At 46.9% G+C, this 25,850-nt stretch overlaps 1 protein-coding gene across 1 annotated transcript in view; it reads right to left on the bottom strand.

The window, feature by feature from the left end:
- The window catches only part of CSMD2 (CUB and Sushi multiple domains 2), a 548,714-nt gene that overhangs the window by 47,130 nt on the left and 475,734 nt on the right, over window positions 1–25,850 (bottom strand). The window contains exons 43-52 of the mRNA XM_053921210.1: window positions 24,753–24,930; window positions 23,295–23,440; window positions 17,123–17,203; window positions 16,523–16,636; window positions 15,320–15,508; window positions 12,148–12,294; window positions 8,876–9,064; window positions 3,732–3,917; window positions 2,632–2,826; window positions 884–1,057 (exon numbers count right to left, since the gene is read on the bottom strand). Of these exons, the coding sequence (XP_053777185.1) occupies window positions 884–1,057; window positions 2,632–2,826; window positions 3,732–3,917; window positions 8,876–9,064; window positions 12,148–12,294; window positions 15,320–15,508; window positions 16,523–16,636; window positions 17,123–17,203; window positions 23,295–23,440; window positions 24,753–24,930 (1,599 nt within the window). The remainder of the gene's footprint in view (window positions 1–883; window positions 1,058–2,631; window positions 2,827–3,731; window positions 3,918–8,875; window positions 9,065–12,147; window positions 12,295–15,319; window positions 15,509–16,522; window positions 16,637–17,122; window positions 17,204–23,294; window positions 23,441–24,752; window positions 24,931–25,850) is intronic.

Consider the following 25,850-nt stretch of genomic DNA (forward strand, 5'->3'; position numbering starts at 1 on the left):
GTTAAAAATAACCATGTAAAAGCAGGTGGTCTGGCTAAATTCATGCTTCCTTCTCCCTGAGAGGCAAGGCACACAGACCATGGAAACCCAGGTGAGTTATTTTATTAAATAGCACTTGGGAGGAGCATATGTCTAGCATTTCCAGCAGCATCCTTTGGCTCTGTGTGAACTCAACAGGGGCCTGAGACCGTGGGAGGGCGGTACTGTTGACTGTGGATGGACCGTCCAATCTATGCTGTTAGGTTTGTGTAGTTGGGACCCTCCTTTGCACTTGAGAGGTCCAAGAAAGGAGTTAGAACCTTAGTGTCTAAGGTTTAGGTAGGGGATGGATTAGCCATGGAGGAAATAATAACTTTACTCTTTGGAAGCCAGGTTTTTTAAAAATGAGTTTATCATAGCTTATTGTGTGTGTGTGTATGTGTGTGTATAAACTATATAGAATGAACGAGCAACAAAAATCTATTTCTATATCATATAGTGTATGTAAAATAGATGCACATGTAAAACTTGCTAATATAAATATAAAGGGTATTTTAGACGTGCCGCAGGAAGGTGTATCTGTGCCTTGCCCTGAAGGTGGAGCCTGGGGCTTCACCCATCACTCAAAGGCCAATAAGAAGAGGCTGTCTTTCTGATCAGAAAGAGAACCCCTCAAAGGTTTGTCTCGACACACTCTAAGACACTCTCATTCTTTTGGGTGCCCCAAGAGAAGCCAGTTTAGGGTTTTAGTTAAGGTAGATGCCCCATAGCTGGTGTTTGAATTAAGCATTTTATGAAAGTCGGTAAAACGATACTGTCCTAAGATTGGGATCCTGCTTTGGAAAGAGCTAACTTGTCCCGAGGAGGGGAGAATGGGCAGGCTGGGCCTGGGGAGGTCACTTACCGAGGCAGCGGACTTCAGAGCCACTCCAGAGTCCGTTGGCCATGCACTCCCTCACCCGGGAGCCCACCAGCGTGTACCCGGAATTGCAGGAGAAGATGGCTGTGGCCCCGTAGATGGACAGTGTTCCGATGCGGTGCCCGTTGGGTGGGATGGGGAGCTCGCCACAGGAGATGACTAAAAAGGTAACAAAATGCTCAGTAAGACACGTGCTGCTTCTGATTAGCAAGCACATGACAAAACGGGATCTGTCTAACCTTACTCAGCTGGGACTCATGACCATAACATGGGTCGTGACAGCGACCTGTGTGACATTGCCCTGGAGCAGTTATCAACTGGAGGTGTTGCTAGAAGCACCTGAGGAGCTTTAAAAATGTCCAGGCTGCACTCTGGACCCCTGACTCATCGTCTCTGGCCCAGGTGCATGCATTTTTAAATAACTCAGGTGGTTCGGAGGTGCGTCCTGGTTAGGAAGCACCACACTGGAAAGATGGTGATTCAGTGGTATGCTCCCTGGCGTTCAGAGCAGACACTGCAAATCAATTCCCTTGTAATTTCTGCTGAGCAGGGCAGCAGCCTCAAGCTCCTCCACTGAGCACTGCAGACAGCCACTGGCTGACACAGGGGTGAGGCCGCACAGCCCAGGCTGCCCTGGAACGTGAGCCGCTTTGTTGTCAGGAGCTCACGACTGCTACTCTGCCACTGACACGATTACCTTCCTCTGTGGACTCTGCACTTGGAGGACAAGACAACAGTGACTTGGGTCACAGGTGTTGGGAAGCCACCACTCCTCCCAGTCTCAACCTTCCCACGGCTCACTGACAAGCTATCTTCTTCTGTCCCTGTACAGACACTTCCTTCCTCAACCACAGCCTTATTGATTAGGTGAGTACTGTGAGTGTCTCCCAGGTAGTGGATGCCGTGGGGAGCCACTCAGACCCCCATTTAGGCCGGAAGGATTTATTTCCCTAGCCAATGGCTGGCAAGGAACCCTCGGCGGCTAGCCCTCTTCAGGTTGCCTTGGTTGAAGAGTCCTCCCATCTAAAGGTGTGCTCTCCTGCCGGGGCAGCCTGCACCCAACGTTTGGTCAGTGTGGAGGGATAAAGGGCCCCTTGTGGGGTGGACCGAGGCCTTCACGGCTACTGCTTCAGAACCAGCATCTCCCTCTCCTCAGTCCTGCGTCCTTCCCTCCCTTCCCTTCCACAGGCAGTGATCCCAGGAGCACTCCCTAACATCCTCTGTCTTAGAGTGGCTTCCCAGGGACCCTGGATTTTGAAACTCTCCTGAAGGACCAAGGAAGAATAATTTGCAATGAAGAAGGAAAGGCAGACACCCTTAGGTGGCCTGGCCTTTGTGCTGTGCCCATTCCTCCTGGACACACTCCTGTGATAGGTCCTATCACACGCCACTGTCACCGTGTCCTCATTTGTCTGCCTCTCCAGTACATTCTGTGGTCCTTGTGGGCAGGAATCACAAACTTTTCTTTTCATACCTCTACAGTACCTGGCACGAACGTTGAATAAATGGATGCTCACCTGCATAAGGGAAGCTTTTTCAGAAGATGACAAGATGCTAAGAAGTACTCCCTTAAAGAAGTAAGCATCTCCCCAGCTCCTGATTGTAGGTATGTGTTAAAGAAGAGGTACATTGGAATCCCAGGTAATACCCCTCTTCTCTCCCTTTCCATGTATGAGACAGTTCAGGTAGCAAGCACCGAGCCAGACTTGCCCATCCTCCCCTCCTGGGCTTACTTTGGCAGGTGGGCATAGAGTTCCCGAGGCTCCATTTGCCATTGGCCTGACAGCGGATGACCCTTTGGCCTGTATAGTAGTAGCCAGCATCACAGATGAGCATCAGCTGGGCCTGGAACTGGTACTGCGTCTCAAAGATAAGCCTCCATCGGCCGTGCTCCACACCAACGCTGCTGATGTCGGGACAGGTCACAGCTGCATGGACAAGGATTAATTAATTAATTATGGAAGAGATGGGCAAAAATCCAGGGCTGGGGACTGGCAGACAGTAATGATGAGTCCAAGAGTCTTCAGTCCCCAGGCAAGTTTGGTAACGAATGAAGTGGGCGGGGTAGGGAATGTGGCCAATGTAGGCAGATCTGTACCCCCACCCAAAAAAGGGCGGGGCTGCTCAGTCAATGCTGATAGTTGATGTGAAGCTGAAAGTTCTATTTGGTCAGATCTTCATTTTCTTTCAGTCTGTCTTTTGTAGGGGATTAAAAAATAATGTTTAACCTTAATGTAACAGGAAAAATCATCATCATCATTTACTACCTGGATCCAAGTGGTCAGACCATCATTTTCAAGAAAAGCTAGAAATATGGATATTTATATAAAATTTTCTAATTTTAAAATGCTGTAAGGCAATTATGAATTTTTATAAGTTATACTGTAGGTCAAAGAAACAAAATTAAAACCCCCCCAGAAAACCCTGTATCTTTGGACTGGATACGGCTCATTAGGCTGCCAGTTTGTGACTCTGGCCTTAAAGCTGAACTGCACCTCTGTCATTTTGGAGTTTTGTGATCAAAGGACATTTGTGCCAATTGTTCTGACAGTTTTTCCATCTAACAGGAGGTAGAGCAGGTCATTCCCAAGTTCTGTGATGCTTTACGGCAACAACTCAGGGTGCGATGGTTATCGATGATTTGGGAGCAATTTCAAATGGGAACCTAAGCTGGTAGATGATGTTATTCACCTGTCTCTGCTCTCTGAATCCTCAACCTCTATGAACCTGCTTTTTCCCCCTCACTGGGCATTTAGCTCACTCCCTGCAGGAATCTTTCCAGCTGCTTACCCAGCCCCCTCCTTGCACCCGCCTCCACTGCCCACGGACTCACGGACACACTGGGGAGGGACGTTGTGGTTGTTCCACAGGCCCGTTTCCAGACACTCTGCTGTGGCTTCAGCACCTGCCTGCAGGTGGTAGCCTTCGCTGCAGCTGTACACAGCTTTGGTCCCCACAGTGTACTCTTTGCCAAACACCATTCCATTCTTAGGAGCCTCAGGAAGCCCACAGGAAAGAGCTAGCAAAGGGAGAAAAGTTATGAGCATGTCTGCTTCCAGATGGTGTCCTAAGGATATATTTTTTATCTTTCCTCTAACCTGATGCCCTAATAAAATCATAGTAAATACTAATAAAAGGAACAATCTTCTTAAAAAATATGAGGATCACCAGCAGAAGAGAGTTCACAGAACCTTTGGAGGACAAAATGTAAATAGAAGGGTGTTGAAGGATTAAATAGTGCCAAGAAGCCAGAGACCAAAATAAATATACGGGAGGGAGCCGGGGGGTGAGACTGGTTTCTGTCCCTGCCCACGGTGTGGAGGCATTCAGGCATGTGTTCTTCAGACAAAATAGAGAGGGTCTTTTGTCCCATTTGAGGGAAAACCAACAACTCCACTGAGAATATTAAGGCTGCTGAGGAGAGAGCTGGCATCGCTGAGTAAAACTCCTTTAATTCCAGGACTTCAGGGCTCTCATGGCCCACAGGCTGCCTCTCTGCCTGCTCAGCTCTGCCGCACACTCAACTCCACTTCTTTTCACGGGGGAGACCCCGCGGGCAAAGGGATCTGTGTGTAATAACAACAGAGCTACCTCACATCTGCTGTCTGAAAAATATCAACTGAGCTTTTACTTCAAAATGTGCACAATCAAGGAACATGATGCATCTTTAGAAAAATAGCAGCGTGAATGACATAAGGATTAAAGACAAGAAAAGATGTCTCCTTTAGGAGACAGAGCTAACTCATTAAATTGAAGATATATAATAATCTTTAAGCTTCTGATTAGTAAGTAGTGTCTTGAGAAAATCAAGGTAACATATTATATCCATAAAGTGAGAACAGAGTGCTTTGACAAAAGAAAAAAAAATGAGACAAGACCTCTTTTAATTTAAAAACATGATTGCCAAAATTAGCATTCAATAGGAGGGTTGGAGATTAAAATACAAAGGAATTTCCAAGGATATTGGCCAGAAGGACAAAGACTGAAGATGATTACAAAGTACTGGAAGCACAGAGCATCAGTCCTGGAGGTCCAACATATAACGGGTCAGGGATCCAGAGAGGGACAACAGAGCAAGTGGGGGGGATGGAATTATCACAGATGAAAACTTCCAGGAGCCGAAGAGAGACACAATCTCCAGCATGAAAGGAAGCCAAAGGGATGCAAAGAGAAGCGCTCTTAGATTCACCATCACGGACTTTCAGAAGACCAAAGACACACAGAGATCCCTGTAACTCCCCGGAGGGAGAGGAGAAGAGTGACTCCCCTATGAGGGAATGAGAGACCAGCGTCAGACTTCCCATCAGCAACATCGGTGTTTGAAGCTAATAGAACAATGTCTTTGAGTTTCTGAAGGAAATGCTTTGTGCCCTAGAATTTTACCTAGTCAACCTACCCAGCAAGCATGAGGGCAAAAATAATAACAATTTTCAGACATTTAAAGACTCATTAAGTTGATCTCTCATGAACCCTTTCTGAGGAATTTACTTAAGGCTCTATATTCCATCAAAAAGAGTATAGAAACCAAGAAAGGGCACGATACGAGAAATAAACAGCGAGAGAACTAAGTCGGGAATATGGAGAAAAGAGATCTCACACTGACAGCTCAGGAGAGAACGGTGTGCAGCAGCCTGGCCAGGGTCGTGATTTTATGAGGAGCAGGGTCCACACTGTGTTTATCGGAGGAACGCACGCTGCATAGGTGAGAGCAGCCTGTGTGGGCTTTGAAAGAAATCAATGCTTACGAACCATGCCTGCCCTCTGCTAAATAGTTTGGGAGCTCTCACAGATGTGATACTAATCAAAGTGCCCACTACTGTCCCTCGCCTGCCCCCTCTGTAAACGAGGCTGGAGCTCAGACCTCTCTCCCTCAGAGTCAGGAGAAGCTCAAGCTAACTGGGAAACTTGATGTCACTGGAATGTCCAGAACCAAGAAGAGACACAGAGCTAAGGCTCCATTATGACAATGATGTGGGGACTGTCCCACTCCCTCCCAAAGAAGGAGGGACTGTCCACAGGGAGATGGGTTAAGATACCTAGATGGAAGAAAGATTCCAAGACTAGATGTGGGACCAAAAGAGGAGGATCAGGAATGGAAGGAGTGAAACAATGAGGGAGCATTATTTATTTATTTATAAAGATTTTATTTATTTACTTTCTAGAGAGAGGGAAGGGGGGGGTGAAAGAGAGGGAGAGAAACACTGGTGTGAGAGAAACATTGATTGGTCGCCTCTAGTACGTGCCCCAACCCCAGACCAAACCCGCAACCCAGGCACGTGCCCTGACTGGGAATCAAACAAGCAACCTTTTGTTTTGTTGGACAACATCCAACCAACTGATTCATACTGGTCAGGACAGAGAGCATTTAAAAAAATAAATAAATAAAATAACTCATGCAAGTTCCAAACACTAAGTCTATCTAATTCTGCATGCTGGGTTGGGTCTTTCAGACTCCACTAAGACCTAAATCTTGGCAACATCTGCTTTCTTTCATGCCAGTATTCTAAACTGGGTCATCTCTTCTTGAACTCTAGCTCTCACCTGTCCTGTCTGCCCCGCTCTGGCATCACCCAGGATGAGACTTGGCCACTGTGGATAAGGTGAGCCTGGGCAATGGGGCTTTGTTCTTCAGCAATATAATAAGGGAGCATTTGAACATGATGCTCTTTTAATGCCTGAACAGCAAGCCTTTGAGCTGCTTCAGTGGTACAAGGTTCGCTAACTTGTCATACCTGATGACCTAACTGCCTCGTTTCCTTGAACCCTTGGGAAGAAATACTTAGATCCCCATGAAATTCTGCGTGGGGAGTCAATCAGGCAGCAGGTGAAGGAAGTGGGCAGCAGCCCCTTCTCACAGCCCTGGCCGGGCCCTTCTCTTGTGGGTAACTAAGAACACAAAAGACAACTTTCTAGCCTAAGAGACTAAAAGCCTGTCTCCTGATCTCCATGTCAAAACATGGTCACCCAAAACCCAGATAAGAGAGACATGTTCTGTGGGTTGAAGAGGCGGGGAGAGAATCACAAGGTATTTGAAATGTGTGGTGGAATGATATCTCTGAGGGAGAGGGTATTTGTGAGAGGATGAGCTGGGGAAGGAGAGAGAAAGCATGAGGAGATGCAGACTCTCTAAACGGGATATATTTGTTGGTGGAGAAGAGGCTGTGTTTTGGAAGCAGCAATGGGGAATTGGAGGAATACCAGGGCTTTCCTGGCCCTGGGCTGTGTGGGAAATGCGCGATTAACACCTTCCACTTGAAAGGGCCACAGAGCACCTGTTCTCAGAGGGGAGCCACAGTCTCTGTGGAGGGAGGAAGGGAAGACAGCCCCTCTGGATGGGGAGCAAGGGCTTTTTTTGTTGGCCATGGAACCAGGAATCCAGAGAGCAGAGGCGGAAAGGCTGGGAGGGAGAGGATTGGAGGGAAGCTTGGGGAGGGCTGGGGAGAAGAGGCATAGAGCAGTATGAGGATTCGTGCACAGAGCCTAGAGGGGCTTACTTTGGGGAAGTGACAAAAGATAAAAGAGATGAGAGGCACTTGTAGGTTTCAGTAGGAGCTGGGGGGGGCATAGTGTCTCTGTTGATAGAGTTAGACACGAAGATCAAAGCCAATGACATTTGCCATTTGTGACGGTCAGTTCTCCCTGACCTTTGCTCAGGGAATTGAACAGAATACTAATGACACACTGATGACATGCAGTTTCTGTTCTTTGAGAAAGCAGGAACAGGCCAGAAGGTTGTGGGGGCCGAGATGACAGGTGTCATTAAAAAGTGTGGCACCTGCCGGGGACTGAAGAACAAGAACATAAAACATCGCTGTGGTTTCCTGGTTTTGCATATATAATCGGCAAGGTTCTTTCCTTTTGTTAATGCAGTACATAATGTTGAGAATGTGCAAGGGAAGTAAGTTTCAAAAGCTATAGATTTTGAATAGGTTATGATTCAACAATCTCATCCTTGGGAATTTATTTTAGGAAATACATATGGATGTTCCTAACAATGACATTAGAAAAATTTTAATAGCAGCACCGTTTACAGTAACAAAAGAATAGAAATTCAAATGACGAACAATAGGATAAGACTTGAATAACTGGCAGTTTTTCCATAATGTTATGTAACCACTGAAAATCATGACGAGGAAGTGTATTCAGGTATATGATAGATGTTAACACTGAGAGTTTGGGATGTCGATCATGCCATTTTTGTAAACAATATGTAAAAGGCTAAAGGAAGTGTGCTAACGTGTTAACAGTGGTAATCTAAATTGATGGCATTATAGGTCATTTTAACTCTTTTCTTTGGTATTATCTAAGTTTTTTTTCAGATCACTAGTCTGAAGGTATATTACTTTAAGTTAAAAAATCCCACGAGTTATCAAAGGCAATGCAGGGAAGCTGCCTGGTGCCTATCACAGGCCTGACCGCTGGTGACCCAGGATGGGGACGGTCGCTGTTCCACCCTCTTCTCCTCTGACCTGGTGCTTCCGCCAGCCTGAGTTGCTTTGCATGTCTTATCCTTCTCAATTCTGTGCTTTTCCAAATGCCCTTGCTGTTGTCTAGAAAGTTTCCTTGCCAAGAAAGCTTCCTCACTGATGCCCGGTCTCACACCCTGCTTGCTCTATGAGGCTGAGCCCAAGCATGCGTCTTCTGGAAGCCGCCTTAGATGCCCAAAAGGAGGTAGGTCCCTTCTTTCCCCGGGCCCAGCAACATGGGAGTTTACACTCCCGACACAGCACTTCCTTCCTCTGTCATTCGGCATTTACATGGCTAACATCCATCTCCTCCCTGCTCTGCACTGACACTGTGTTTTCTGCATATATATATCCCCGGGGCTAAAGATATTGTGGATCCTCAATATATGCTTCCTGAAAGGATGAATGATCAATGAGGAAACCCATATTTGCAAGCGATTGGTCCTGAGGCAAACCCAAGATGTGTGTAGGATCTGAGCCACCTGTTACCCCCTTCCCACCTGCTTCTCACCTTGACAGAGAGGAATGGCCTCGCTCCACAGGTAGTAGCCCTGGGGATGCCGTGTACAAATGGCCATGCTCTGTCCCACCAAGCGGTAGCCAGCATTGCAGCCGAAGTGGATGGAGCCTCCGGGCTGGGTGCTGGTCTGGCCCAGAAGGAAGCCGTGGAGTGGAGCCCTGGGCAGGCTGCAGTAGGGAGCTGAACAACAAGATGTGGTCAGAGGACCATGTACAGGTGGGAAGACAGACAGACATGCTCCTTCTTGTGCACCCCGCCCCCATTCTTTCCCCATTTCCTTGTCTTCACAGAGGCCAGGTCCACCGATATTTAGAAAGATCTGAGTGGCTGATACTGAAAAATGGCCAAACTCACCGGTGTGGCTTAGTGGGTTGGATGTCACCCTGCAAACCAAAAGGTCGCTGGTTTGATTCCCAGTCAGGGCACATGCCTGGGCTGCAGGCCAGGTCCCCAGCTGGGGGCGTGGGAGAGGCAGCCTATCAATGTATCTCTTGCACATCAATATTTCTCTCCCTCTCTTTCTCCCTCCCTTCCCCCCTCTCTAAAAATAAGTAGAAAGAGAGAAAGAGAGAAAGAGAGAAAGAAAGGAAGAAAGGAAGAAAGAAAGAAAGAAAAGAAAAGAAAAGAAAAAACCCCGACCAGACAGTTTAGTAAAGCCAGGGGAACGAGACGTAAAGAAAACGACATGAAGCACTGGGCCCCTTTGCGGCCTTAGCTGGACAGCTAAGCACAAGCCCTCGAATCCTTTCCATTCCCAAAGAGACACAGAAAACAGAAGCAATGGAGTCGGGGCCACACTCACGTCCTGTTTCTGATCTTTATGGTGTGTGACTCTCACAGATCTCTGAAGCTCATTCAGCTCCAGTCTCTTCATCTGCCTACTGGGACTGCTAATGTTTACCTCATGGGTTTTTCGACCACTTAAATAGGGTTGTGTTTGTAAAGCCCCCCAACCCAGCCCAGGGCACTCAGTGCTCAATAAATGGTCCTTCTCCTTTCTGTCCTGTAGAGGGCAGAGGGAGAGGGAACTGCGGCAACACAGGACACAGACTCCACAGTCCTAATTCCCCCTCAATGAATGGCTTTCACTTACTTCATTCACTTATGCAATTAGTGTGCATGGAGTGTCTTTTATGTGTCTGGCTGGGAACACGGCAATGAAGAAACAGACAAATATCCCAGCCGCAGAGAACCCGCAATAAAAACCCTGCCAAGGGATCCTTAGAGAAGTTCTGGGAGGCCGGGAAAGAAGGGTGTGCCCCTCCCTTCCTCTGAGAGTCCCTGGCTGAGTGTCCTAGGCTGCCATACACTAAGGCAGAATGAGGGTGCCAGGTCTTTCTTGAATCCTCCCACACCCCTCTGCTGGTGAAACGTGTTTTAAATACCCCCCTTCCGAGCCAGATGTGTTTCCTCCCTCCTGCTCTGCCACCTGCGCCCTGTGTATATTGTATTTACGTGTCTATCTCAGTCAAGAACAAGACGCTCAGTTATAAAATAGACTTAATCACAGTGATAGAGGCACTTGCAAATTACACAAGTCTACTGTATTTTAATTAAGTGCTAACTGCTTCACTGTGTGATTAATTCATTTTCTACGTGGCCCATGTATTGTAATTACAACTGACTCGTTACCCCCAAACATGTGGTTAGTCTTTAAAGACATCATGGAAAGGGCAACTCCTTAATGTCTTTTAGCTCCTAGTTTAGCAACCAGCATAGTGCAATGCTACTGAATGGTGTTTCCCTTTTGTGTGAGTAGCTCCCAGGAACTCAGCCTGAATCTCCCTGAGAGGTACCTTAAGGTTTCGTTTTCATCAGGAGGAAACTGAGGCCTGGAGAGGTAAAGTGACTTGTCTAATAATCATTTGATTAGTTAGTGACAGAGCTGACCACCGAACCTGGGGGTCATGGAGCCCCCCTACTTCTTGCATACATGGGGGGAAGGAGTTTAGGGTCAACTTTGCAGAAGAAATGGACTCAGGTAGTAAAGACCCTTCTCCTCCCAGGCCCCCATGAGCCCTGCAGCTTCATCCGGCTTGCTCATCCCTGAAGCCATGCCCCAGAGTTCCAATGGCCCCCTTAGTCCAGGCTGGTCTTCCAAGTAGGTGGCCAATGAAAAGAGAAGGATGAAGATAACTGGTAACTCAAGCAGGCTATACTTGGACAACCTTTCTAACCAATATTCTTAAAAAATTTGTCCAACATTTATTAGGGATGCAGGACAAATGCAGGCAGGGGAAGCGTGCTGAGGGGACCTGTTGGAACTCCCCTGGTCTTAACTTATTCATCTCTGCCTCCTAGTTCACAAGCACCCAGCCAGCAGTTCACTGGACCCACTCCCTTGCAGAATGGGGGTCAAGCAGCTTATCAAGTTTTCTTTCCAGCTACAGTGATGCCCATGATGGAGTTCACATGAATTTGCTTTTCTCTGTCTCCTTACATTTCCAGGGATGCTTCTCTGCTCCCTGCAGATTGTTGCCCTGGTCGGCCACCTGACTGCTTGGCCTTTGCTCTGACTCTGCCCAGAAGAGAAGGCTTGTGGAGCAGAAAGAGGCTCCTGGACTTAAAGTGCAGCCCATCTACGGGCTGCCTAACAGTTGCTAGTTGGAGACCCACATCTTAGGGTTTTTCAGGTTAAAATTTCTTTAAATCTCACCTAAGGATAGTTTTTCATTGCTTTTTAGAAAGAGAGGAAGGGAGAGAGAAAGAAAAACATTGACGTGAGAGAGAAGCACTGATTGGTTGCCTTCCGTATGTGCCTGGACCTGGGATCTCATGTGCCTGGATGGGGGACCAAACCACAACCTGGGTATGTGCCCTGAAGGGGAATCAAACCCACAACTTTTCGGTTATGGGACAACACTCCAACCAACTGAGCCACACTGGCCAGGGCTTAGGGTTTTTCAGTTTTAAGGAAATTTTATTAACATTTCAACGGGGGTAGACATGGGATCCCCTTTAGGCGTTCTTAGAGCATATAAATACACTAAGCTTATCCAAAGACTCAGGCTGGCAGGATGAGCAGAAGACAGGGAGGAGGTTAAAAGTGGAGAAAGGAGTGGAAACAGGGAGGGTGGGAAATGTCAAAGACACTCGCGCAGTTATAGGTCAGAGACTTAGAGGAGGAGAAGGGTGCCGAGTCCTATGGAGGAGCTCTGCCACTGATGAAGATACAGCCTGTGGCTTATAGGGGTGTTTGGGGCGAGGAACCTAAGGGGCTCATGGCCTTTGGCCCTTCTCATAAGTCCTCATGTTTTACTCACCTGAATACCGAATCTTGAATCCCTTCCGATTGTAGGCGTGGTCCGACGACCAGCGCAGGTACACAGCGTTGCTGGTGCTGGTGACAACCAGGGGAGCTGAGTAATTCCCGCTGAGGGCTTTCAGCAGAGGACTTTGTCCCGAGGGACCTGCAGTGAGAGCCCAGGACACAGGATTACAGACCATCACAGCCATCAAAGGTATTGAATCCCATCCCTTTAATGTAACCACCTCCTGTTTCCCCCCTCACTCAGGTGAAGGCACGAAGGCTGGGAATGGTCGGCGACTTGGTCGGAGTTAGCAAGCTAATTTGTCCTTCCACTCCCCTCTCTGCACCCACAGGTCTTGCTCTAGGTGCTCTCTCCTCTTGAGCCCTGAAGCAGTGCTCTAGGAAGCCACCACCAATCCGCAGCAGCTGGCAGTTGAGATGTAATCTATTTGCTATCTCGGAACTTGCCCAAGGTCAAGCAGCTGGTTAATGGAAAAGCTACTTTTCAACCTGGGAACTTCCACCTGGCCACCCTACTTCTCTCGTGTGTGCTACTGAGTTGGCCAAAAAGTTTGTTTAGCTTTTTTCCATAAAATAAAAGACACCTTATCCATTTTCACCAATAACTTTATTGATTTGGATATTTTGGGTACGTCGGCTATCTCTCACATGGTATAACATTGACAGTTCTCAGTTAATGTCTCGATTTGACTGCTATCAACTTCAACTGGTCTGCCCGACCATGGAGCATCATCCAGGGAGAAATCTCCAGCACAAAACTTCATAAACCACTTTTGAATGTTCAACCAGTCACAGCACCTTCTCTATACACTGCACAAATCTTTTTTTGCATTACAGTTGTGTTTTTACCTATCTTGAAGTAATAAAGCATAATATGCCAAAAATGTTGCTTATTTTCTTCCATTTCAATATTAAAATGGCTACACAAAAATTCAGCAGTTTTTAAAAGTTTTTTTAAATGCACACTGATATGACAGCTGTCACACGCAATCTAACAAAATTTTTTGAATGAAGTTAAAGACAACTAAGCGCTAGTAGAGCAAGTTTATGGGGAAAAAATGAATGAAATTTTTTGGCTGAGCAATAAAAATAGCTCCGTGCCTGCCATAGAGGAAAAATTCTTATGGATGAGTAGATAACAATAAAGCTAGCGAAAAACATCAAGTCTCAATGTCATAAATAACATAGTTCCCCACCTTCCTTTCCAAGACTTTTCCAGAAAGGCCTCCCTCTGCTCTTTCCCCACCTTAAATGCCTGGGAGTATATTCTGAGGGGGCTGGTTCAGGGAGGCAGAATATAAAGCTGGATAACCCAAAACACAGGACTTGGCACCCTGGAAAGAGCCCGGAGTGGTGGTTCCAATGTGCTGTTGAGACAGCTGTTGGAAGCTGGGCGAAGGTAACAGACCACATTAAACAAAGTAGCGCCATCAGAACTGCTGGGATGGACCATGAGAGAAGAGGGCAAAGGCTCCAAGACGTGGCATGACAGGAGAGGCCCACCGTGTTCGACCAGAACATCCCCAGCTGACCGTGTTCCTCGGGAGGACCTGGGGGCATGCCAGGGCCTGACGCCACATGGAACGCACTGGTGAGGGTGAGCACCAGCATCATCGACACCCCGAGCAATGGCTGTCCTCTGTAGGCCACAGTGACGGGAGGAGATGCTGTCATAGAACCTGGCTTCCTCATATTGATGAGGATGAGGAGATTCCAGAATACAGTGACCAGATGGAGGCACTTAACAGTCAGAAGCAAGGTTGGCATAATTACCAAAAGGGACAGCAGGGGCTGGCATGGCAGCTGGGAGGGCCTGAGCTGCAGGGTCTAGGGGGGTGGCTCACAGAACACGGTGGTCCTCAGGGCGGATGGACGGTGGCCAAAATAAGTGAAAATAGGGACAAAACAGATGGTGAATATACAGTCAAAGGGTGAGGAAAGCTAATCCCAGTGGAAAGTTACTGTTTCCCAATTTGGAGACTTGAGCCAGGTTTCATTACAGAACATGCTGGCAGAAGGAGAGGCTGGGAGCCTGTGAAAAGGACTCTATAAAACAACATCAGTTGTGTATAGTAATGATTCCCTTAATTCTTCCCCCCCAAAAAACCTGCCACTATTTACCCAAGTGACTGAATACTGGAGAAAAGGGAATGCCAAGGTATTTCGAAGACTTCCAGACAGAGTTTGAACTGATGCTGGTACCCGGGGACTCAGAGCACCATCGGGGCTGGTCTGTAGAGCAGAGCACTGTTGAGGGTTGGGGTTGGCAATACATGGAGTCCCAGCCCAGGTGCATCTCACTGCACAAACCTAACCAATTAGTAGCATCGGTTTCAGTAGCTGCGCCGGATGTGCTATCTTCATTAGGGCAGATTGGCATAGCTTTGGTTACACGGAATGTAGTTATTGATCTAGCAATGCTTTCTTTTCCACACCCATCAGAAAGAAGGATCATAGGCAATATGCATCCATGTGCAGTAGACAAGACTATACATTCACGGTCTTGCCTCAGAGTTATGCTAATTCTCCTGCTCTCTGACATAATACAGCATGAGGAGATGTGGGCCATCTGGACGTCCTGTAGAACGGAACATATTGGTTCTCTATATTGATGACATAGTATTAATAGGGTCTGATGAGCCAGAAGGGACAATTAGTGTAGATGTATTTGCAAGACACATATGCTGTAGAGGGTGACAGCTAAATCCCACAAAGTTTCAGGTGAAATTTTTAGGGTTTAGGGGTCCAGGACATGCTGAGATATTTCTTCCAAATTAAAGAGAAAGTTAGTGCACGTTTTCCCTCCCACCATCAAGAAAGAAGCATAATGTTTGGTACATTTCTTTGGGGGTTTGCAGGTAGCATATTCTTCCTTTGGTGGCACTGCTATGCCCCACCCACTGGCTGACGTTCAAGGTGCTGGCTTTGAGTGGGGGGAGACTAAGAAAGGGTGCTGTAGCAGCAGGTCCAGGCTGCGGTCTAAGTCACCCTGCTGCTCGGGCCGTGCACCCGTCAGCTCCCATGGTGTTGGGGTTTCTGTGGGAGAGAAGACATTATGTGGAGCCTCTGGAGAGCTCTAATTGGGAGGCTGCGGCGTAGGCTTCTAGGGTCCCAAAGCAAGTCGGTGCCATCTGCAGCAGAGCGTGGTACAGCGTGTGACTCACCATCAAAGATCTCGAACTCATCATACTGCTTCTCACTGAGAAAGTACTCCACCGTGACGGAGATGTTGTAGCCGGGCTCCACTCTCACCAGCCAAGAGCAGGTCTGGAACTGGGGGTAGCTGCCAGGGTAGCTCTGACTCAGGATCACACCCGTGGAGTCTGTCAGAAGCTCATTCGTTGGGCAGTGCACTTGGAGAAAGAAGAGAAATACCAGGTACATCAAACGGAGAAGGAATGAGACCAACACACGTGCCTTTCCCTGATGCAAAAGACAACCATTGCAGAGCCAGTATTTGAGCACAAATAAGACCCCAACACCTGTCACTACACTGGCATGGGGTGACCTGAGATGCTGTGTCAACGTCACCAAATTGCTGAGACTGAGGCCTGGCCAGTCGGAGCAAATCAAGGAGGTTCTGGAACAGGATGAAGGCTGAAGTTCACTTTTACTGGGAACTGGTTGTTTTGGTGGTGGGGGCATCAGCTCAACTAAAATAAAGAGCTACTGAGTTTCTCAATTTAGTATCAAGGCGGCCTAATTCTGGGGTGTACGGTTCCTCTCTTCCTCACTAATAATCCATGTTACTGTTTATCCTTTCCTTTACTTTCTGACAGGTAGGGGAGAAGCTGACTTTTTCCTCTATAAGCTACTAATATTTGCTGGTAGCAATAGTACAAAAAACAGTGGTACTAGTAATTATGATAATAGCCAACACTGAGTAGTTACTGTGTGCAAGCGAGTTGGAGTACTATTCTTGGCCTTCGTGGGGTAAATCAGTGAAGTGGATTCATCCTCTGTGGAGGCATCACGCTGCAGGGAAGACGACTATGGCCTCTCAGTTGCCTAGTTCAGCACACAGGACCCTGAGCACATCGCCACTCCAGGAGGACAAGGCTGGTGTGCGAACACAGCCCTATCCAAGGTCCCAGAACTTCCTCCTTCCAAGATCGTTATGCCATTTCCAGGGAATGCCAGTTAGACAAAAAGGAGACAGAAGTAGATGTGACCACTATGGCCGATTCCTTGCCTTGGACCTAGGAGCAGGGCAGAGACCATAACTAGAACAATCACTTGTCCACTTACTCGCTCATTCAAACAAACATTCACCATGTGACCTCTTCCTCCCTGGGTGGGGAGGGGAGTATAGAGGGCTGGGGTTCGGAGGAACTCCAGACCCAGAAAGGCATGGCTCATGCAATTACCTTCACATATTGGGGGTGGGCCTTCAAACTGAAGGTAAGTTCCAAGTTTGCAGGTCAGGATTTCACTCCCCACCAAGGTAAAGCCAGGGAGGCACCTGTAGCGCACGATGTCACCTGTCCAAGAGAGTAACATGTGGGTTTCCTGGAGAGGTCTGGTCCTATCAGCACCCCTGAGTACCTTGAACCCATTTCCAGGCAAGGTGACCGGTGGAGGGTCATGTTCTGTTCAGGCCTAAATGACCAGCTCAGCTCCAGTCAGGTGACCCAGACAGCCGCTGCTCCCCTCTCCCAGCTCAGCCTTGCTGAGCCCGAGGATGTTTTAACATTCCAGGAACTTTTTACAGTGTCTTGCAGGGATTTTTTTCTCAAAAACGTACTGACTTAAATTACAGAAAAAGAAAACAAACCAGGTTTCCTAGCTCCTCTTCTCGGTGTAGCTAACAGGAAGAGTGGGTATATTTGGTGCAAACTCAGCTGATGGAACAGCAGCCCTCTTGCACCGGGCCTATTGTTTCTCTCCCCGGACAGGAGGGAGAGAGAACCTGCTGGCTGGCCCCCACCTCTACCTGGCCCCTCCTTGATGGTTTTTGGAGGTGGTACCTATGTTGAATTCTTCATTCTCTGTGACGACTTCAGCGTTGGGGAGGATGGTGGGAGGAGGGCACTTGGTGAGTGGATAAGCTGAAAAGACACCAGCAGACAAGGCAGTGTGAGAATGTCATCCTTGGGACACTTAGTCATTCAGGGCCTCACTTTCTCACTCCTCATTCACTTACACAGCAGATATTAATGAGTGGCTCTATACAGGGCAAGTTTAACCAAGCACAATTTTCCTTATCTGCTGTTAGACTAACAACGAAGGGGAGAGAATCCAGGAAGATGGAGACAGTCACGAGCAGTGAAGGGAAGGGGAGAGAACCATGTAGTTGCTGAGCACCAACTACATGCCAGGAGCTTTCACACGTTGTCACCTTTAATTCTCATGAAAGTTGACCCCCCTGTAAGGTGTTCAGGTACTCCTCCAAGGTTATGTAGGAAGTCAGTGGCACAGGCAGGATTTGAACCCAGGTCTGGCTGCTCCCAAGTCTCCTATTCTTTCCACTACACACAGTGTGGGTGTGACCTAGGTGAGTGCCCACTGAAGGCAGCTTGTTTACCTTCTGGCCTCTGCCCAGACACTTCTGGCTCCAGTGGATTTTCCACACTGGAACCCATCCCTCTGGGCAGGGACTGGATTGTGTGTGCTTGGTGTCACTGAGGCAACGTTCGGTGTGGGTTCACAGCTTGTTTCTCATGCACTACCTGGCACATGGTTACGTGCTATGTAAATGCGAGCTGTTGCTGCTGCTGCTGCTGTTATTTCCAGTCACCACAACCCATTGTTTCTTTACAACAGCACTTTTTAAAAAAGAATTACAAATGTAATCCCTTGTCATTAAAGAAAAGATGAGATTTTGTATGAAAACGGAGGAGGAAAATTAAACTCGTCCACTGCCCTCTCAGAGATAACCACTGCTGACTCTTTACTGTAAGTTCTTAGAGCACTTACTCTCTGCGTATGTAAATATTTTTCACTTACAAAATTTGCATCACGACATGTATTTGGTGTTGGTCTTTGTGTACTTACTGTATTACAAGAATGTCCCCACGTAATTACATTTCTTCAGAAGTATGATTAAAATGATTTCACAGTATTTAATTGCACAACCTACTAGAATTTATTTAAGAGATACTCTATTGTTAACCATTTAGGTTTTCAAAGTTTTGCCATTTAAAATAAAGCTGTGATGAACATCCTTCCATATATACATCTTTTATGGATTTTTCTTTTATTTTTTTTAACTCAAGAATGATTAAATCGCAGGGCCTTTTTGAAGTACAGGCATCTCCTGTTCCATGTCAGTAATCCATGCCTGGAAATCAGATGTTCTGGGCAAAGTGCTAACTGGGAGTCTATTTCCCATTACTGTAATGGGATCACTTCGTGATCACCCAACGATGAACACAGTGGTAACGGAACAGCGAGTCTGCGCACTGCACCATGTGTTTTGCACACTCCACACAAACATTCAGTGCATCACGCGGAGGGTCTCGCTTCAGACCTTGTAAACCCCTGGGCAGAGACAAGGGTAAATATGGGGGACTCGGTGGGAGCGGGTTCAGGACGGCGCTAGGTGGTAGGGCACCGCTCACAGAGGACATCACGCTGTGCTGACTCAGAGCCAGCAGCACGGGAGTGCACCTTCCAAATGCTCACATGCGACCCTGACATTTCACCAAAAGTAGGTGGAATGTAACTTAAGACTTTTCCTGCACTAGTTTTTTTGTTTTTTTAAACCGTCATATTATGTTCTGAGGATTTACCTTTAATTTTTTCTAGAGACGTGTCAGTTGAGAAATGTAGTATTGAGCGATACAGAAGCTTTACGAAGTGTGGGTACTGAGACCAAGAGGCGCTCTTGCGGTAACTGAGCAGGTTTAACCTGGATTTAATATAAACCAGAGGGCGCAGTGGGCGCATCTGATGCACGCGACCATTTTTCTCTGCAGGAAAATTGCTCCAACAGATACTGTCCACGGGGGATCAGTTTCTCCGATGCTGGGTGCTCTCATTTTTCTTGCCTCCTATTCACATCATGGTCCCCTCCTGAGGGCCCACCCTGGGTCAGACGCTCTGTTAGAGTTGAGATGCAAGAGTAAACAGACACAGGCCTTGCCCTCGAGGAATTTAGGGCCCTCTGGGAAAATAGTCATCAAACTTAATGTTTGTTAACTTGATAAAACAAAAAAAAGAACAGAATTTCTTTTCTTTTGAACTCTTTCTTCATGTCCTTTGCCCCTATTTTTTTTTAAGTTTGAATAACTCTCTGTATTTTTAAGATTGACCTTTTCTGTGGAATGTATTTTCCCAATTTATCATTTGCTTGTATTTATTTATGATGCTCTTTCGATTTGTAGAAATATTAATTTTTTATTTAGCCAATTCTCAATGTTTTCTTTTATAGAGTTTAAAAAATTTGATGCCTTTCATTCTCAGCCTCATGAGGCTTGTTTACCTTTCAAACAAGATTAAACACAAAGAGAGAATCTTAAAAGCAGCAAGAGAAAAGCAGTTAGTTACCTACACGGGACCCCCCCATAAGACTGTCAGCGAATTTCTGAACAGAAACTTTGTGGGCTAGAAGGGAGTGGCAAGACATACTCAAAGCTATGAAAAGCAAGGACCTACAACTAAGATTAGTCTAATCAGCAAACCTATCATTTACAATCCGAGGACATAGAAAGAGCTTCCCAGACAAGAATAAGTTAAGGGACTTTAACACCACCAAACCAGAATTACCGGAAATGTTAAAGGGTTTTCTTTAAGAAGAAGGAAATAAAAGATAAAAATATGAAAATAAAATGGCAATAAATACATATCTATCAACAAAACACAAAATATGGCATCTAAACCACAAAATAAGTGAACAAGCAGAACAGAAACAGACTCATAGATACAGAGAACATTTCAACAGTTGCCAGATGGGAGAGGGTTGGGAGGATGGGTGAAAAGGTGAAGGGATTCAGAAGTACAAACTGGTAGTTACAAAGTAGTGATGGGGATGGAAAGTACAGCACAGGGAATGTAGTCAGTGACATTGGGATAACTGTATGGCGTCAGATGGGTGTGAGATATACCGGGATGATCACTTAGTAAGTTATATAATGTCTGATCACTGGGGTGTGCAGCTGTAACTAATATAAAATTGTATGTCAGCTTTAATTTAAAAATAACACGATTGAAAAAGAAACAAGTAAAAATTGTCCTAGAAGCAGAGTTCCATAAAAAAGAATAACAATTAAAAAATTTAAGCTGAATAATAAAGGGCCATAACAGTGGAAAGAAACATATCATCTAAAACTTCCTAAGACACACTTAACTTTTCTAGGAAAAAAAAATAAAAAGAAATCTAAACACAGCCTGGGTATTTTATATTTTGTATGGAGAGCTGATGAAATACTGAAGAGAAATAAAATGAAAACTCCCTGAATCCCACCACCCGGGCATAAGCTTTGTTGGCATTTTGGTGAATGACCGTGGATCTCTTACAGACAACCCTCCCCACAGACACACTGTATCGGCCACGTTATTGCTACAGAGCTCACGGGCAAGGGGGCGTTCAAGACTCCTCTGTTTCACTTTGTCCCTACTCCCTACTCCTGTTCAGGCGGAGGCGCCGGTGCAGCCCAGTCAGAGTCCGGTACAGGTTCACATCCTAACTGATGGGGAGGACTCACTGCTGCGTGCCAAACAGCAGTCAGCTCCACAGGAGCCCTCACAGGCCACTGCACTTCATATTCTTCTTACCCACTCTTTCTACACCCGTTCTTTCTCATGCTGATGGCTGTGTGGAACTGGCCTTTCATCTGCAGCTTTTAAAGCCAAATTAGCTCAGGGAAAGAATGTGGTTCACTGGTTCAGTTTATCAGATGATTGGAGGCTCTGTGTCTGGCTTTGTGGTGCATGTTCAGGAAATAGTAAAATGCCTTCCTTTACTGTCGTTCTGCATCTCTCTCTCTCTCTGCCTCTCTGCCTCTCTCTCTCTCAAAAAGGGGTGGCTGTAGTCTAGGCTTGGAGTCCATAATCATTACATCCTTTGGTTATACCATCATCTGAGCTCCTCAACATCATTTGATTTTTTTCACTGAGTATAAACATTTCTCTTAAGCAATAAATTATATTCTACATGAATATTTTAAACAACTATATTCCCCCCCCCTTTTTGTGTCTCATCATTTGCACACCCAATCTCCTATTATCTTACATTTGGACTGATTCTAATTTACCTGTTATAAATAACATTTCAAGGATTATCTTTATACATAATTCCCAGAACTAGGATTGGTGGGTCCTAGATTGTTGTTAATTAGGAACCTTGGGTGAAAGTAACACAAATCAGCTGGGGGTAGAATAAGCAAAAAAAAAGGCTCACAGGGCCGAGAAGCTGGGGAGGAAGTGTAACCAGAGGTCATTTAAAGGAAGAGGACAGGGACTGAAGGGCCAGCAGGAGCCAGGACACTTTCCCACGTGTGTCAGTCCGTCCCTCAATTTAGGTTTGTCTGGTCCCTCACACTTAGATTCGGGGTGTGCATCTGTAACGGGACAGCCACTGACGCGGTGCCAGGCTCTTCTCACTGCGTCCTGTCCGGCGGGGCCTGATTTTGGTTTGTCCCATTACTGGCGATGCTCACTTGAGTAACTGATGGAGGTGGTGTCCTCCAGGCCTCTTCGCTGCAAAGCTATTCTTTCTTCCCTTTAGTTATTGTGTAAGGAGATGGTGTGAGGCAAAATATCCTGTTCCTCATACACTTTTAATTAAGTAACTAACTAGTTAACGCCTATATGGCCACACATGGCGTCCTGGTTTATTCAACAGGTTACTTGCTTGTTACCAACATTAATTACTTTGATGCTCAAATTATCCCCTTCATGGGCAGTGGGAGCCCCTTCAAGCCGGCTCTAATCCTTCAGGCACGTCTCCCTCGTTTTTTGAGCACTTCCTTGCTTTCTGCCACAGAATGTTCCAGGCTCACCTTGTACTTTCTCTGCTTTAGTCCTGGGGTCAGCCATTTCTCCAAGGAGCCCTGGTTCATTTTTGTGGAAAATGGTTTTCGGAAACTGCATCGTGCTCACCTTGGGCTGTAGCTCCCTGGGAATGGCGGTTAGTGCTCTGCTGTGGCCGAGGTGGCCTGTGCCCTCCCCACGCTTGTTTCTCTAGGTCTCTTTCCGTTTCTCTCCCCCCCACCATCTCTCCCAAGGGCCCAGGGCTAAATGTAGTCAAGTCTCTCTACGTGCACATGTGACGCGGTAACACTGTGTAGTCCCAGCAGAGCCCATACTGCAGAACTCAAAGAACCGGGGACAGAGCTGTTCCCAGTGTGTGGTTTTGGGCACATCCTCAATCTTCCTTGGTCTTCATTTCTTCATTTGTAAAAAGAGGGTAAAAATATATTATCTGCCTCACTACCCCACAGAATTCTTACAAACCACAAACTCTAAGCCCCTCATTGAACAGGTGAAGAATCTGAGCTCTCAGGCTGGAGAGAGACCTGCATGAGATCACACACCTGGCTTGAGGTATAAAGTCAAGCTTTCCTGATTTGCAGTTCAAATTATAAACACAGAGGATTATTCCATAGATGGGTGCAAGGCCACCAAGAATGTTCTATAAGTTTCTCTGTGCTGTGTCCACTATGATAAAAATGATAGTTCCACAACTTTGAAATCTCAGAAGAAAACTGGCTGTCAATAAGAAGAAACCCAACCTGAATCATTCATTCTCCTCCTGCTTGAACTCTCTGTGGCTTCACTTATGCACAGAATGTCCTGGGAAGTCAATAGAGGCCCTGGGTTCCTTTGGAGTGGGATGATCCTCTAGAAGGTGCTAAGGGACAAGTAGGTGGTTAACCAGCCAATGAGTTCATGGGAACAAGTGGAATGAGAAGCCTCACTCTGCTGCTCTAATCTTGAATTTGACACCAAGGGTCAAGGTCATGTGCCTCTCTGCCCTAGTGGTGTGGAGGAGGAGGTAAACTTACATTTATAGAGCCCTGTGCTGGGAGAGTTCATATAGGCTAACACATTTAATTCTCATAACTTTGAAGACACTGAGGCTAAGAAGCTATGTAAGTCATTCAGAGCCACACAACTGGGAATGGTGAAGCCAGGGCTCAAGGCCAGCCTCGCCTTGAGAGCCTGGCCCTTCCCAGTAGGCCAGGCTTCCATACTGACCAGAGAAAGCTATGGCGAAGATCCCACCTGTGGCTGCATCTCGGTGGAACTTGAGCAGAACCTGGTTGGTTGAGCTATGCAAAATTTTCTTGGCCATGCTCCTGGTGAAAACTCCAAGCTTTGAAGCTGTCTGCTGGGGGCCATCCCTGCAGTAGGAAAGAAGGTCCTGGCATGTTACAAGTCCCTATGGCTGCCAACTCTACCTGGTGCCATCAGTGGCCTTAAGAGAGGCCATAGGTGGGTGGCTGTGACTTTTCTTGCACCCAACCTTGTCCTTCCCCAATATTCTATAAATACCTCTCTTCAGTCTCTCCCAACATGGTCTCCCAAGAAAGCTGACAGGGTTGGTGAAGCCCACACTGATTCCTCATTCACCTGATTCTTCACCAGCCCAGCCTCCTTGATGGGCTGCATGGACAACGCTCTCACATGACAAGCAGGAGCCACAGAGCAGGTTCTCTCAGTGCCAGGCAGCACTGGAACAGGGTGACAGAAGGTGTGTGGGAAGCTCACGCTGCTGTCTATACCAGCCCCCATTCCTTGTCCCCCAGGCAGGGACAGAACCACGTCACCTTTCTGGGCAAAGGATTCTTCCCTGGAAACTTTTCTAGTTCCTTCCATTTGTTCTTAGCCATTGCCTGGAAATCAAGCTGGAAATTAATCCAGAGCTGTCTGGTTGCAGCTCCCTCTCCCTGGAAATTTCAGGAAGAGAATCCCACTATCCCCTATTGATTCCCAGAATGACAGTGACCTTCAAACAAAAAGGAATTTTACAATCATATCTTTGTCCAAAGATCAACTGGTTTGGAAAAACCTGTGTAGGAAGCTGCACCTATCAACTAATAATTCACATTTTAAAATGAACTTGACATAGTCTAACTATATAACTCAAAGCAGGGCTGTTCAATTTGGTAACCACTGGGCAACACATGGCTATTTACATTTAAATTAATTAAAATTAAATGAAGTTGAAAAATCAGCTCCTCTGGCTCCTCTGGCACTCCAGTCACTTTCAAGTCCTCAGCAGCCACTGGCAGCTAGTGGCTGCCACGTCAGATGGCACAGTCGTAGAGCATGTCCATCGCTGTAGAAAGTTCTGTTGGACAGTGTCAGCTCAGCATGAGACTTCTCAAAACTCCACCCTGAAGCTCTTTCATTAGTTTGGGTAAATTATTACAGGTAAGTGGAGAATTATTGTTTAGACTCTGGAAATACTGAGAAAACTGACTGTCTACACCCACTCCCATTCACCCACTCATTGGTACTTTCAGGGCCCCCTAGCAGGACTCCAGATTGGGAACCACTGCCCTCCCATTACTCTCCCTTCAAGGAGCCATTAAGGGCTAAGGGAAGTAGACCCCTCATATTCGCTGTGCTGAATAAACAGATGGGTAATCCAGCTTAGCACCCAGCCAATGCCCTTTCCTTATTGGCTGTTGCCATGGCAACTGGCCCTACCAGACAGTGATGCAGTCTCCAGAGGGCTCTGTCTGCAGCATGCTGAGGTTGAGGCGGATGCCATGGCCAATGGGCACGGTGATCAGCCAGACACAGTCCTGGGAGCTGGAGTATGGACTGGGGAAGCCAGGGGAGTACACAGTGCCATTGGGAGAGGTGATGTTCCCACCGCAGGGGACTGCAGAGAGGGAACATGAACACAGGTGAATGCAGGAGGTCACCTCCCAGCTGAGAATTCAGATGACTTCCTAACGAAGACCCAGCTCCCAGCACCAGTCATTCTGTTCAAGGAGATTGGGCGGGATGGGGAGAGGCAATGGGGCTGAGGGCAGTCCGGCCTGACTTCCCCCACCAGTTCCAACACAACCCTGCCCACCCGGCCCAGATCTTCATGCAGGTGCCTCGGTGGGCCTGCTTCAGCCTCCCGCCTCCCTCTTTCTCTTTCTCATGGATGATACCTATCCAGGAGAAAGGGGCCCACTAAATAAAGCTCTCCCCTCTCCTTTCCTAGAAATGGAAGGCAGATGTTAGAGCTGCAGTACTTTTGCTGAGAAGAGCTAAGAAAATTATGAAAGTGGAATTTTCCCTTGTTATTTGCTCTAAGACTCTTAGAATGGTAATTTTGGTCTTGACTTAAGTGTTGAGGATTCTTGTGGTGAGGCTAAGGTCAGGTTCCAATGATGGCCAGACCATTTATTGACTAAATGAACTTAGACAAGAAGTTTAGTCTTCCTCCCTACCTATAAAATAGGACTAAAAATAGACCCCCTCATAGGACTGTGTGGCGATTATGTGAACTGATAAATGTAAAATGTTTAACCTGGGCCCTGGCTAACAGAGAAGGCATTTGCTACACGGATATGGGCCTCTCTCCCTATCTTCCGTCTCCCAAATGCGACACCCAGTTTTAGACTCACTCTGGCCTAGGCTTTGGTAGGGGGATGAAGAGTCCCTGAGATCTCTGCTGAGTTCAGATTTGGTGACCAAGGAGAAGAATGAAAAGGTGGTTCTGGGAAAAGAAAGCCTGGTCCAGCATCAGGAGTCCAGCACATCTGGCTGGCACAGGACATCAGGCAGACATGTGGACAGACCCTATCC

Source organism: Desmodus rotundus, chromosome 3, assembly GCF_022682495.2.
Source record: "Desmodus rotundus isolate HL8 chromosome 3, HLdesRot8A.1, whole genome shotgun sequence".
Classification (NCBI taxonomy): Eukaryota; Metazoa; Chordata; class Mammalia; order Chiroptera; family Phyllostomidae; genus Desmodus; species Desmodus rotundus.